At 35.8% G+C, this 15,349-nt stretch overlaps 1 protein-coding gene across 1 annotated transcript; it reads left to right on the top strand.

Annotated features, from left to right (window-relative positions):
• Nucleotides 1-3,670: 3,670 nt before the first annotated feature.
• On the top strand, nt 3,671-9,513 carry LOC133689215 (glutamate receptor 2.8-like). Its single transcript, XM_062109004.1, has 5 exons — nt 3,671-4,121; nt 6,475-7,820; nt 7,909-8,221; nt 8,313-8,719; nt 8,811-9,513. Exons 1-5 carry the CDS (start codon nt 3,845-3,847, stop codon nt 9,387-9,389), a joined length of 2,922 nt encoding a protein of 973 aa, XP_061964988.1. The 5' UTR covers nt 3,671-3,844; the 3' UTR covers nt 9,390-9,513.
• The last annotated feature ends 5,836 nt before the right edge of the window (nt 9,514-15,349 follow it).

The raw sequence follows: 15,349 nt of genomic DNA, 5'->3' as shown, positions 1-15,349 counted from the left end.
TCATCAATATCAAGGTTTCATCTGTTTTCTTCTTCTCTGTAAGTTCTCAAAATGTTAGCGGTTGGAGTTGGACTCGCAGCATTTTGTGAACTGGAGACTCACAAAAAGGTTCCATTAACATATATGATGAAATAAAAATACATGATAAGAACCAGCTCATACCCTGTATGTCTCCTGATCAAAAGAGTTTATGTAGGTCTCATAATAATTATTTTTTGAAGAATCTCTTTTTGGAAGGTATAAATATGATTGCATAAAATCTCAAACAAACCTTTTCCTGGCATGTACAAATCATATATTTATGCAACAAATTTATATGCAAAAAAAAAATTATAAAACAAGTAAACATCCAAACAAAATACATATACTACAAAAATATACAATAAAAATTAAGTTAAAAAAGATAATTTTACTTTCTTTAAGTTGAGAAACCTTAATAAAATTTGAATTAGAACAGAGATGTTAACAAACTAAGTGTTGAGGTGGTCGAATTTGTAGTGGGAGGTTGATGTGTAATAAAAAAAATTAGAGGGTTTGCTGTTTATTGTAGAGAAAAATAAAGAAAGAAAAAGAAATGAGGAAGGGAGAAAGGTATTCGTTAGATCATAAATTTAATATTATAAATGGATTTACCAATGATATTCATCAATGGAATTAATCTGCCTGTAATTCTATCTGTAGAAGTGGCACGTCATTGTACCTTTTGATATTTTTTTTATTAACATGGGTGTCCGGACCAGTTTGCGCGCACCTCGACTAATCCCACGAGTCCTGAAGTTAATGACCATATAAGACTCAAGTGGCCCTGAGATTTGTGAGACTTGAACTGGTAACTTCTGGGGAGCAAACTCATGATCTGACCAGTTGAGCTATACTTCTCAAGTTATTTTTGACATTTTTTTAAACTTTTTTTCTCATTATAATTCATTTTTATCTATGTTTATTGATAGATATAATGAAAGAATAATGTATTGATAAAATTCACCATAATTTATCGGTAAAAAAATTATATTTGTAATGATTTTAATTGCAACTCTACATCATATGCATATGTATATTGATCTAGTTCCTGCTTTTGGATAAATTTTGAATAGAAATTTGATAATTTTATTATGGCGCAAGGAGGATCGATTAAACTGAGTTGCATTATTAAAATGAAAGGCTACAGTATTTTGGACTCTTGATAGCTAGTTGATCAACTCTTTTACCCTTTTTTTCCTTCTTCTTGCTTTAGCAATTTCTAACCTTCATTTATAGATGCTAGTTCAAGGTTTTTTCCCACAAGTTTATGGCACTTCTGTGGTGGATGGGGATTAGGGATCAGCCATTTTAAGTTTGGTTCTTAATTTCTTTTAAGGATAGAGAATTTCAGAATCTCAAGAAAAAACTAAAGTAATGGCTTATCTCTGACAACATGCAGTTAATATATAAATTTCCTCTGTAACAGTCAATAGATGGGACTGATTTCTTAATCATTGAACACTAAAACTGGAATTGATGGACTTAATCGTAAATTATTTACTTTAATCAATCCAAGCTGACTTTCTGCATCATGCACGCATTAGGTATATAAGCAAGCAATAGAATTTAAAATCCACGTTGATATTTTTATACATTTTCCTTTCTGCAGCTATTAATTTATCCTCCTAGCAATCACAATAAAATGGAAGAAAATAGTCCTCTTGTGATAGGCATACATCATGAAACCAAATGAAACCCTTGGTTAAAATTGAAAGAATGATTTAGAAAACTGTTATATATATATATATATATATATATATATATATATATATATATATATATATATATATATATATAAAACATTTGGATTCTTTTCTTGAAACTTGTTGTGTTAGTCATAATTTTTAAACTATGTCAGGGTTCATCAAGGGCAAGGGACAAGTTAGGGGCAAGAGGGTCGACCTCAAAACAAAATTAAAAAGAAAAAAGAATTAAAATGATGATGTTTTGTTAATTTTTTTTTAAATTAACAAGTTGATTTTTCTATTTTTTTTTTCCAATTAAAACCAATTAAAGCTCCAAATCAAGCAGATCTGAATTTTAAAATAGTTGCGTTGGTCACCAGGTCAGAAGAATAAAGGCTACCCAACATCCAAAGGCACTGGGTCCTACACTTCTTCTTAAAAATCTACGAACATAAATAATAAGAATTATTTTCAATTTAAAACTCCAAATTATTTGATTATATATGAATCCATCTTGACCTCATTTTTTGTCATCTTGGGTAAACGGTTGAGAAACACCTCCATCTTTTAAGAATGGTTTAGAAACACAGTCCAACCCGAGTTTTTAAAACATTTAAATTTTTTTTATTTAAAAATTAAAATTTTTTAATATTTTTTTATTATTTTAATATACTAATATTAAAAATAAAAAAATATTATTTCAATATATTTTTAAATTAAAAACACTTTAATTTACCATTATTATCATAATCCGGGCACTTAAGCTAAATAAAAATTTATGGTGATTTTGGAACTAGAATTAAGAAGTAGTACCCAGGAAAAAGCTTGCAGCAGTGTAAAACACGATTGACTTACGGGAGACAACGATGTGACATAACAAAGGATGCTTCCTCGAAGGAAGCCACAGCTAAAATAAATGATTGGCATATTCGAACCTTGTCCTAAACAATAGACAATTAGGCACGCACTGTTTAATGATTTCCTGCCAATAAAAATATTAAAAAAGGAACTGATTGTGATCTTCAATTATATATTTGGGTCTAAGACTTCACTTTATGCTAACTGATTTATATTTTATTATGATTACGGAAGGCACACTGGTTTTCTCAGCTTCAGCTTGTTGAGGAAAGCCAGCCTTGTATGATTTCTCAAACAAGCAAGAAAAAGCCCGGTGCTTTCTGTTAGTAAAACCTAAAAACAATGAAACAATATTATCTTATTAAACTCAAACTGGAGAAGATGATGTCGGAACGAAGCCCTTTGCCACCAACAGCTCAAGAGTTTAGGGGATCTATGCTACAAGCTTGAATATTCAATAACTAATCACAAATACTTTGATTTAGTCAAGGGTACACGATGGTGAAATAACCAATAAGACAAGGGATATTTATCGGTGACCAGAACAAGGCGAATTCCGACAGATCTGAGGGCAACTAATTTGTCATATGTGACCAATTTGTCATAGTCAAGGGTACACGTCCAAGTGCCTCTGTTTTACATGCGAACATTAACATGTGCCGGCGACAATGACTTTGATGGGGGTGTACAGTACAGTGTAAATGCAAATCTCTTGCCATTCTCCTCTTCCAACTCTTGCCATTGTAACTTATTTCAATAATAATAATAAAAAATCTTCTTTTATAATAATCTTAATTATGATCAGGGGTGGAGATAGGGAGCAAGTAGGGGCTCGAGCCTCTACCAAAAAAATTAAACCTTTTTAGGATTGTACACATATTTTATATGTGTATCTTCTATATAAATTTTTTTTCAAGTTTTGATATTTCCCTAGAAAATTGTACACACCTTCTATTTGAAAGAATTCAATAAATTCTTCTTCAATGTAATTGTAAATCGCTAACGTAAAATTGGAGCCCACGCACAGGACCACGTCTCCAATTTATTAATATGATTTGATTCAAACAATCAAAACATGCAATTTCCTAGTAATTACAATCACTATTCTTCTCCTCTCTTCAAACTAATACGGTTAGCTAGGCCCCTCCTCAAGAACTGGTCCAGCCTCTTCTCCTTCAAGGCTTTAGTTTCACCTTATAAATAACACTTCCTTCCTTCCAAGCTTAAACCAAGAAAACTAGCTAGAATCAGCTCAACCATAGTTGGACAACAAGAGGATCATGAAAAAATACTCTTTAAATCCTGTTCTATCTTTCTTTTTCTTCCTTTCTTTGATGATTTTGTTCTTAGAAATGGGGGTGGCCCAGAACACAACATCTACAATCCCAGTGAATGTAGGAGTGGTTCTTGACTTGGCTTATTTGGAGGCCAATATTGCTTTGAGCTGCATCAAAATGGCCCTTTCAGACTTCTATGCCTCTCATGGTGACTACAAAACTAGACTGGTCCTCAACACCAGGGACTCAAAGAAAGATGTTATTGGTGCAGCTGCTGCAGGTTCCCTCTCTGCCCCTTCTCTTGGTTCTCATCTCTTTTCTCCAATTATGAATCATTGCTCACCATTTCTTACTTCTAATTATTAACCTCCAGCTCATGCAACATTTTAACAGTAGAGATTTTTACATTCTGTAATTATCTGATGAGGTTCTTGACCTGCAAATCTCTAGTTTGTTCAAAGAATGCAGGTCCATTGACATGATATAAGAATATATATACCGTTCCATGCTTGCTATATTTTTCTTTTCAAGCTAAGGGTATTCTCAGAAAAACCTGCACATATCTAGACAAAACTCTCTTTCTGATCGTGTTTACGTAAGGTATTCACGCTCGAACAGGTTTATATTACTCATTTAATAACTTAAACTTTTAGAGTGAGATGATTATTTGATATTTAATGGAATTTCTTCCTCAACCTTTCATTGTATTGAACCCAAAATAACAACGCACGTGGGAAGCTTATCCGCAATCAACACCTTAAGACCAAGAAGGACACTTTTTATCTAGGCCTTACTGTGATAATGAAGGACAAGCTGGTTTAACTTTCTGCTAGCGACGATAAGGTCGGTCAAAACACACTAAAGTCTTCATAAATTGTGGCTATCTTACTTTCCAAATTTGCGGCCCCCCCAGTCGTCTATCGTGAGCTGTAACATTGGAGAACCGCCCCCCCCCCCCCCCCCCCCCCCCCCACAGCAATATTAATAAGTAAAACAAATGCAGTAAATTTATAATTTTATTATCTCAAAATTAGTATATAATGATTGTCTTTCCAAGAGGTTTATAAAATATTTAAATAGGTTAATAAAATCTACATTTAGTAGGAAACAACTTAAAATTCAAAACATAAAGGAAATTAAAACTGAATTTTAAAACAACAAAAAAAATCCTAGGAAAATAATAAAATTGATCAAAACAAGAATTTTCTAGTCTAATTCTAGAAGATCCAACAATCCTCTGATAAGCAACACAACTATGTTAATCTTAAGTAACATGAGAAAAATTTAAACTTGATCTAATAATTGAATTTCTCGTTATCTTAGTTTTAAGATATTAACCTAGTTTGACATGACTAGATTTTCTCTTAAGTCTAAACATGTCCCACTAATTTATAAAAATATTTTTGTAGGTAATTTATATAGTTTATTTGAATCATATCCTCATCTAATAGTATATGATATTTACCTAAATACTCATACTTGCTATAAGATCGCATAAATTTGTGGATGTCATAAGTTTATCAGGACTTCATGCATAATCACTTTTGGATTATTAATAATTTAATAATTTAGAATTGAACTCACTGAATAATTTGTTTAACTTGTCACTGCCTTATCAGCCACCTTTTTTTTTATGTAATTAACAGCCTAAGATGTACTTCTTAAAATAAAACATGAACATAATAAGCTTGGCTACGCCGATCATTGCATTATACTTTAATCATCATTCAACTATGATAATCATGTGGTTAGCATGTTGTTGAAGATTGCTTCATGAGCTGTCAAAGATTTTATTTCTCCTTTGTTGTTCTCAGTTTCAAGCAAATAATAAACTGTTGTCCTTGTCTCTAGGAGTTAGTTAATCTGTTAGTATGTTAACAGATCATAGCATGATTTATTGCTATAAGTTTGCAATTCTGTTTTGCTTAGTTTACTATGTATCTGTAAAGATTGCAATAAACCGTTAGCAATCTGTTTTCATTCGTTCTGCAAATAAATCAAATACAATCTTTGCTGTCTCTTCTCTTCTACCTATCTTCATTTCTTCACCAAAACATTTTACTATTAAAACACTTTCAATTTATCATCATTCAACTATGATAATCATGTGGTTAGCATGTCAATCTATAAATTAATTTTGTTGATTAGAAGCACTCACCAGTTAATTAGCCAGTTTTCCCTCTACTTAAAACAAAAGTTCATGCTCTGCTTAAAAAGTTTGGATTGATAGTGAAAGATATATATAGCTCGATCAGCATGGATTGCTAGACAAAAGCATGTTCATTTTCTGCTGTCATGTCATTTCTTGATTTATAAGATAGTGTTTAATTACTGTCTCGTAACATAACAGAAAATAAAAGGAAGTAAAGAAAAAAAGAACATGTTTCTTTGTTTTTCTTGTTTTAAAATGATAGAAATTCACTATAAAACTGTCAAGAGACATGTTTATTTTAAGAATAAGTCGTACTCGAACACTAACCAAATCCAACATAAGGTGTAGAGCAAAAGAGAAGAGCTCACAGATCATAAAACGTGACTGCAGAATGATCATCCTATAAGAAACTGTGATCCTTTGCTTCATCGTTCTCTGCTGCAGAAGTCTTTAATTTTTCTATTCTCCTTTCGAAATGCAGCCCTGGATTTGATAAAAAATGTGGAAGTGCAAGCAATCTTAGGGCCAACAACATCAATGCAAGCCAATTTTGTTATTGACCTTGGAGAAAAAGCTCATGTGCCAATTATATCTTTTTCTGCAACCAGTCCTTCTCTTACTTCCATCAGGAGTTCATATTTCTTGCGAGCAACACAAAATGATTCAGCTCAAGTGAATGCCATAAGTGCTATAGTTCAAGCCTTTGGATGGAGAGAAGCGGTGCCCATCTACATTGACAATGAATATGGAGAGGGAATCATACCTTATTTAATTGATGCTCTGCAAGTAGTTGATGCTCGAGTGCCCTACCGGAGTGTCATTTCTCCATCGGCCACTGATGTTCAAATTGTTGAGGAGCTTAATAAGTTGATGACAATGCAAACTAGAGTTTTCATTGTGCATATGTATCGCTCTCTAGGCACTCGGCTTTTCACCAAGGCAAAAGAGATTGGAATGATGAGTGAAGGCTATGTTTGGATCATGACTGACGGTCTGAGTGTTGATTTCTTGAGTTCACCAAATCATTCTGTCACCGATACTATCCAAGGAGTATTGGGTATTAAACCTTATGTTCCAAGAACAAAAGCGCTTGAATATTTTCGAGCTCGGTGGAAAAGGCAATTCCTACGAGATAATCCAAATAAAATTGATGCTGAGTTGAACATTTATGGACTACTGGCCTATGATGCTGCTACAGCATTGGCCTTGGCAGTTGAGAAAGCCGGCACTACAAATTTTGGCTTCCAAAAGGCAAATGTTTCTAGCAATTCATCAACTGATCTTGCAACTCTTGGCATCTCTTTAAATGGTCCAAACATTCTTCGAGCTTTATCGACCACTAGTTTCAAAGGCCTTACAGGAGATTACCTTTTTGTTGATGGGCAGTTGCAATCACCAGCTTTTCAGATAGTTAATGTGAATGGGAATGCAGGAAGACGGATTGGATTTTGGACGCCAACAGAAAGACTTGTGAAAACACTGAATCCGAGAATAAATAAACGTATGAATTCAACTTCTACTTCCAGACATTCCACTGTAATTTTTCCTGGGGATACAACAGTGGTTCCCAAGGGTTGGGAGATTCCCACAAACGAGAAGAAGTTGAAAATAGGAGTGCCTGTGAAGCATGGCTTCAGTGAGTTTGTAGCAGTAACAAAAGATCCTGGTTCCAACACCACAACATTCACCGGATTCTGCATAGATGTTTTTGATGCTGCAGTCAAAGCATTGCCTTATGCTTTGCCTTATGAGTACACCCCCTATGCCAACTCTGATGGCGAACCTGCTGGAACTTACAACGATCTGGCCTATCAAGTGTACTTGAAGGTAAGACTTGCTCTCTCCTTTTCTGTTCTTGTAACTATATCACATTGAATATCATTCACATTGATGTATTTTTGTTTATTGCCAACAGAATTATGATGCTGTGGTTGGAGACATAACTATTGTCTACAACAGGTCCTTGTACATCGACTATACCCTGCCTTTCACAGAAAGTGGTGTCTCCATGATTGTTCCGATTGCAGACAACAACAGCAAAAATGCATGGGTCTTCATGCAACCTTTGACATGGGACCTTTGGGTGAGCAGTTTTTTGTTCTTTGTTTTCATTGCATTTGTGGTCTGGGTTCTTGAGCACAGAATAAATGAAGATTTTCGAGGGTCAGCTTCAGATCAAGCTGGCACTAGCTTCTGGTTTTCCTTCTCAACTATGGTTTTTGCACAACGTAATCTCCCTTCACTTGTGAATTTTCCTTCTCCTGTTGTACTAGCACTCCATATATAAATACCAAATTGACTTTATGTTTATATTTACAGGGGAGAGAGTGGTTAGCAACTTGTCTAGGGCGGTGATAATCATCTGGTGTTTTGTTGTGTTGATCCTCACGCAGAGTTACACCGCCAGTTTAACAAGCCTACTTACCGTCGAGCAGCTGCAGCCTACAGTTACTGATGTACGTGAGCTCATTAAGAAAGGGGAGTATGTGGGATACCAGAATGGTTCTTTTGTTCTAGGACTCTTGTTAGACTTGGGGTTCGACAAGTCCAAGCTCAAGGTGTATAGTTCTCCAGAAGAATGCCACCGTCTTTTCTCTAAAGGAAGTGGAAATGGTGGTATTGCTGCTGCTTTCGACGAACTTGCATATATAAAGCTCATTCTGTCAAGATATTGCTCCAAATATACCATGATTGATCCTAAATTTAAAACAGGCGGTTTAGGCTTTGTAAGCTCACTTTCCTATCTTGTTATTTCCATTTACTCTGTGGCTAATAAGTGCATAGTTTCTCATGTATCCTTTCTTTTTGTAACCTCAGGTCTTCCCTAAAGGTTCTCCTCTAATGCCTGATATATCGAGGGCAATTTTAAATGTTACCGAGGGAGATGAAATGAAGCAAATAGAGGGTGCATGGTTTGGCAAAAAAGGCACATGTCCAGAATCCAGCTCCTCAATTACATCTAATAGCCTTAGTCTCAAGAGTTTCTGGGGGTTATTTTTAATTGCAGGACTAGCTGCATTGTTAGCTCTCATTATCTTCGTAGTCATGTTTGTTTACCGAGAAAGAAACGTCTTGAGGTCCTCTGATTCCACAGCTTCAATATGGAGTAGAATCGAAAACTTCTTTAGAATTTTCATTCAAAGGGACTCGACATCCAGTACTTACAGACAAAGTGATCTGAATGATAGAAATGGCATCAGTCTGCCTACTATGAGTGCGCCAAGCCCATCTGACTATTCAGTTGACACGGAATATCCTGCCAATCGATCTTCTTCAAGCTATGATTCTAGTCCAAATAGGGAAGCACCTCAAGAAGTAGTAATAGATATCGATCAGCTTACCAACCGAAATCAAGAGAGACAGGCAGCTTTGGAAATAGACCATGAAAATAATTGACTTGTAGGTTATCATTTGACACTTTTGACACCAGTAGTCATTAGCATTGTAATGAAATGGAATTACTGTTGAAGAGTGTCGCACGTCATTAAATCCGCGCGGCATCGGCTTGGCGATTTTTTCATTGTGTTGCGTTGATTCGTTTCGTTGGAGTCGCCACCTAGTAATTTATTGAAGGCTACTAGGAAACCTGATGTACTGGCCTTGTCAGAGATTCACGGGTAAGGGACTGGTTGTGGTTAAGGAAGGTATTAGCACCCCTAACACACCCTACCTGAGGTAAGCTGCTTCGTGGCTTTGACGTGTTAAAGAAGTTTTAATAATTGTCTTTTCATCGGATATTAGAAATACAACCTACATGTAAGTTAATAATTCTAGACCGTGATCCAATCAAAATATTAAATTCTTCTTTAATCTTTGCAATTTTATCATAAATAAAAAAACATCCATAAAACAAATACAAACACACACGTACACTTTCAACATATTTTTTTTCTTTTGTTTTGTTTTTTTTACATCCACACTACAAATAATAAAAATTCAATAAAATTACATCAAACAATTTAAAATTACAAAACAGCCCCTAAAACATCCAAAGGCTTCTGGAATATGCAGGAACAGTGTGCAGGAACAGTGGCGGCGTGTCATTCCACGCGCCACCATCACTGGCGGCGCGTGGGCTCACGCGCCGCCGCAAGAAAAACTCAGCGACAGGGGGGTCTGGATCGACTTCTTCCCCTCTTCTTTTCCTCGCCGGCGGTGAAGATCACCGTCACCTGCAACCAAAAGAAAACGCACAAGCAGTCTGTTTTAGTTATTTTTTTTAGATCTGTTTTCCTCTGCTTCCATCCTTGTCTGCTTCACTTTCTTCTTTCTCAGGTCTGTTCTTGGGGCTTCGTCGTGAGGCTTGTGGCTGGTTTGTGGGTAGAAGCTGAGGTGGTCTGCTGTGAGGGTGGAGAGGCAGAGGTGGAAGGCTGAAATGGCAGGGGAAATGGCGATGGAGGGGCTGTGTGCAGAGAAGAAAAAAATTCTCTGGTGGGCGGCGGCGGCTGGGTGTGAAAGAGATAGGTTTAGGGTTTCTCTTCCCCTTTTTTATTTGTCAAAATTGCCCCCCCTCTGAAAATTCAGTGTAGCATGGTATTTATAGGAAAAGTTTTGCTAGGTTTTCAAATTAGTCCCTCAACTTTTCCTTTCCTTCTCTTTTCCTCTTTTTTTTTTGTAAATTTTGATTTTTCTTATTTTTTTTGTATTTTTGAAAGCGAGGAAATATCAACATCGACTCAATGTGGAAAATCAATGATTTTAAAAATTATGCGTTAAAAGTTGAACGCGTTCCAAATATCTTTGAAAATTTAAATTCTTTTGAGACGATGCTAAAAATGATAAAAACGATGCAAATGTATTAAAAATGTATTTTTTTTGGATTTTCAATGTTTTTCGCTATTTTTGAATTTTTCTGAAAATTTATCAAAACATGGGTCAAAAATTAGGTAGCAACAAAGAGAATGATATTTTCTTATTGTATTACAGAGTAAGCAAAGGTTACAATTTATACTGATGGTTTAATACAAAGAGCCTATATTATTGTCTATGATCAAACCTAATTATCTATGAATAAGGAAACAAATAAGTAAAGATTCAATTACAGTATTTGACTAAACTTGATTTCCTATTCTATGATTGATTTCCTATGTTGTGCTTGGTTTCCTTTAACACTCCCCCTCAAGTTGGAGTGTATGTTAATTACACCCAACTTGCTAAGAAAAGTCTCAAACTATGTGGAGTTTAATGGCTTGGTAAACAAGTCTGTCGGTTGGTGTGTAGTTCGAATATAGGCTGTCTGAATCATTCCTGTTTGAATTTTCTCATGTATCAAATGACAATATATTTCCATGTGCTTGGTTCGCTCATGAAAGACGAGATTCGATGCTATGTGCATTGTTGCTTGATTATCGCAGAATAAGGTTACTGGTTGTGTGTGATTTATTTGTAAGTCCTTCAAAATGTTTTTCAGCCATGTAATTTCGCAGCATGTAGTAGCCATGGAGCGATATTCTGCCTCTGAACTTAAACGTGATATTGTTGTCTGTTTCTTGGTCCTCCATGAAACTAGTGCTTCTCCAAGTAAAATGCAGTAACCAGTAACTAATCTTCTTGTGTCCTTACAACGAGCCCAATCAGCATCACAAAATGCTCGTAACTAAAGTGCACCTGTGGACGGCAACAAGATGCCTTGCCCAGGTGTTTGTTTGATATATTTGAGCACTTTATAAGCTGCATCCAGATGTGGTTGACGGGGCTTGTCCATGAACTGATTTAGGATATGCACAACTTAAGTCAAGTCTAGTCTAGTTATAATAAGGTAGAGTAACCTGCCAACTAACCTCCTGTATGTTGATCCATCCTCCAAAAGCTTTCCATCGGATTGTGTTAGGGACACATTTTGCTCCAAAGAAAACTGAGATGGCTTGACACTCAAAACCCCCGCATCATCCAGAATGTCAAGTGCATATTTTCTCTGTGACAAACTGATGCTATGTCATGATCTGGCAACCTCAATGCCAATAAAGTATTTAAGTTGCCTCAAGTCCTTAAGTTTGAATTGCTTGGACTAGAAAAGTTTGGTGCTCTCTATGTCTTGCAAATTATTCCCAGCTAATATCACATCATCAACATATATCAGTAATGCTAGAAAGTTACCATGATGGCTTCGAGCGAATAACGAATAATCAGATAGAGACTGACGGAATCCTGCAGCCTTGACTGCACCGGACAACTTGATAAACCACTGTCTAGAGGCTTGTTTTAAGCCATACAGGGATTTGTGAAGTTTGCAAACATGTGTCTCCCCCTTTCGCCCGAAGCCAGGAGGTAAAGTCATGTACACGTCCTCATCCAAGTCACCATGCAAGAATGCATTGTTGACATCTATTTAATGTAAATGCCAACCATGCAAAGCTGCCACACTAAGTAAGAGGCGGACAGTGACCATCTTGGCTACGGGAGCAAAAGTTTCCTGATAATCAATGCCTTTAACTTGATAAACCACTGTCTAGAGGCTTGTTTTAAGCCATACAGGGATTTGTGAAATTTGCAAACATGTGTCTCCCCCTTTCGCCCGAAGCTCGAAGCCAGGAGCCAAAGTTATGTACACGTCCTCATCCAAGTCACCATGTAAGAATGCATTGTTGACATCTATTTGATGTAAATGCCAACCATGCAAAGCTGCCACACTAAGTAAGAGGCGAACAGTGACCATCTTGGCTACGGGAGCATAAGTTTCCTAATAATCAACGCCTTTAACTTGGCTGTAGCCCTTAGCCACCAGTCGTGCCTTATATCGTTCCACTGTCCCATCAGCATTCAACTTGATTTTGTATACCTATTTGGAGCCGATTGGCTATTTGTGGGATGGTAAAGGTACCAAACTCCAAGTCCCAGTGGCCTGTAAAGCAGCTACCTCATGGTGCATGGCCTCACGCCACTAAGGATGTTGAACAGCCTGTGAAAAACTGGTGGGTTCTTTGAGGAGAGTGAGTTGAGCAGTATAAGCCTTGTGATGGAGAGAAAGGTGAGTGTAAGATATATAGGTAGAGAGGGGATAAGTAGTACCTGAAGTGTGAACCATGTTCGTGGAGGATGTCGAGTCAGGCCTTGAAGGGAGAGTCATAGCAAGATGAAAATCCTGCAAGTAAAGAGTGGTGATAGAATGACTGCCACGATGAAGAGTAGGAATATGCACAGGGGAGGAGGGGTTTTGTATGGGAGATAAATCGGGTAGTTGACTTTCGACAGGACTGGCTGGAGATGGGGACTCTGTGATGGGAGCCGGAGGAGTAGACGAGCTAGTGGAAGGATGTGTCTGGGAATTGGGTGAGCTGGTAAGTGCAGGACAGGGAAGCAGAGGAGGGGGTTCAAAATGTATGTTGAAAGGTAAGGATGGAGTGTGAGTGGGGGTGGGATGCGAAAATGGTGGGGTATTAGTATGTGATGCAGATGTAAGAAAGGGAAATATGGATTCAAAGAAAACGACATCCCTAGAGACTATTATTCTTTGTGTAGCTAGATCAAAAACTCTATACCCCTTTTTTCCATAAGGATATCCAAGAAAAATACACCAAAATGCTCGAGGATCAAATTTGGAGCAACTTTGTGCATGGGTGGAAACAAAACATAAGCAACCAAATACCCGTAAGTGCGAGTAATTGGGAACTATGTTGAATAGTTTTTCATATGGTGTTTTTCCATGGAGAATGGGGGTTGGTGTTTGATTTATGAGATAAGCGGAAGCAAGAATAGTGTCACCCCAAAATTGGTTAGAAAGACCGACTTGAGACAGCAACTGATCTAGTTTTCCCTCCCGGCATCGTGGATGTTTATGGAATACTGCGTTATAGCTAGCAGCAAGGAGCAACATAGATTTGTTGATATCGAGAGTTCATTTGTTTTCTTCACCAATATAGAGTTCATCATCAATATCAAGATTTCATCTGTTTTCTTCTTCTCTGTAAGTTCTCAAAATGTTAGCTGTTGGAGTTGGACTCGCAGCATTTTGTGAACTGGAGACTCACAAAAAGGTTCCATTAACATACATGATGAAATAAAAATAAATGATGAGAACTAGCTCATACCCTGTATGTCTCCTGATCAAAAGAGTTTATGTAGGTCTCATAATAAAAATCCTTAAAGCTAAATTATTTTTTGAAGAATCTTTTTTTGAAGGTACAAATTAATATAATTTCGCAAATTTTTAACAAATTATACATTTATACAACAAATTTTTATACGAAAAAGCTATAAAATAAGTAAAAATCCAAACAATAAATATATATATATATATACACACACAATTAAAATTAACATTAAAAAATTGAGTTAAAAAAATAGATAGTTTTGCTTATTTGAAGTGAAGAATTCTCAATAAAATTTGAATTAGAATAGGAATGTTGACAAACTAAGTATTGGGGTGGTTAGATTTATAGTGGGATGTTGATTTGAGATAAAAATTAAGGGGCTGTGTTGTTTGTTGCAGTGAAAAATAAAGGAGGATGAAGAAGAAATGAGGGAGAGGGAGGGAAGGATTGCTCTTCTAATCATAAATTAAATATTATAGACAAATTTATTGACGACATTCTTCGATGAAATTTTCCTGTCTGTAATTTTATCTATAAAAATAACATATTACTATATTTTTTAGCTTTTTTAACTTCTTTTCCCACTGTAATTCATTTTTATCTATATTTATTGATGTATATAATAAGAGAATAATCTATTAATAAAATTTACCGCAATCTACTTACAAAAAAAATTATATTGGTGTTTTTATTTATATTTATCAATTTTCTAGTAATGAAAGTAATAATAATTTGTAATGATGTTAATTTCAACACTACATCATATGCATATGTATATTGATCGTGTTCCTGTTTGGGGTAAATTTTGAATAGAAATTTGATAATTTTATTAGGGCGTAAGGAGGATTAAAACTGAGTTGCATTATTAAAATGGAAGGCTACAATATTTTGGACTCTTGGTAGCTAGTTGATCAACTCCTGATAATCAATGCCTTCAACTTCAACTTGGTTGTAGCTCTTAGCCACCAATCTTGCTTTATATCATTTCACTGTCCCATCGGCATTCAACTTGATTTTGTATACTTATTTGAGGATGTTGAACCGCCTGTGAAAAACTGGTGGGTTCTTTCTTGCCATAGCAATTTCTAACCTTCATTGATAGTTGCTAGTTCAAGGTTTTAAGTTTGGTTCTTAATTTCTTTCAAGGATAGAGACTTTCAGAATCTCAAGAAAGAACTAAAATAATGGCTTATCTCTGACAACATGCAGTTAATATATAAATTTCCTTTGTAACAGTCAATAGACGGGACTGATTTCTTAATCGTTGAACACTAAAACTGGAATTGATGGACTTAATCGTGAATCAATTACTTTAATCAATCCAAG

Source organism: Populus nigra, chromosome 3 (genome assembly GCF_951802175.1).
Source record: "Populus nigra chromosome 3, ddPopNigr1.1, whole genome shotgun sequence".
Lineage (NCBI taxonomy): Eukaryota > Viridiplantae > Streptophyta > Magnoliopsida > Malpighiales > Salicaceae > Populus > Populus nigra.
This window is presented reverse-complemented; position numbering and strand designations above follow the sequence as displayed.

Excerpts from the sequence above, each read along its gene's own strand:
- LOC133689215 (XM_062109004.1), top strand. The coding sequence starts at position 3,845 with ATGAAAAAATACTCTTTAAATCCTGTTCTATCTTTCTTTTTCTTCCTT. Across the intron at positions 7,821-7,908 it reads CCTATCAAGTGTACTTGAAG|AATTATGATGCTGTGGTTGG; the intron begins GTAAGACTTGCT and ends TATTGCCAACAG. Across the intron at positions 8,720-8,810 it reads AAACAGGCGGTTTAGGCTTT|GTCTTCCCTAAAGGTTCTCC; the intron begins GTAAGCTCACTT and ends TTGTAACCTCAG.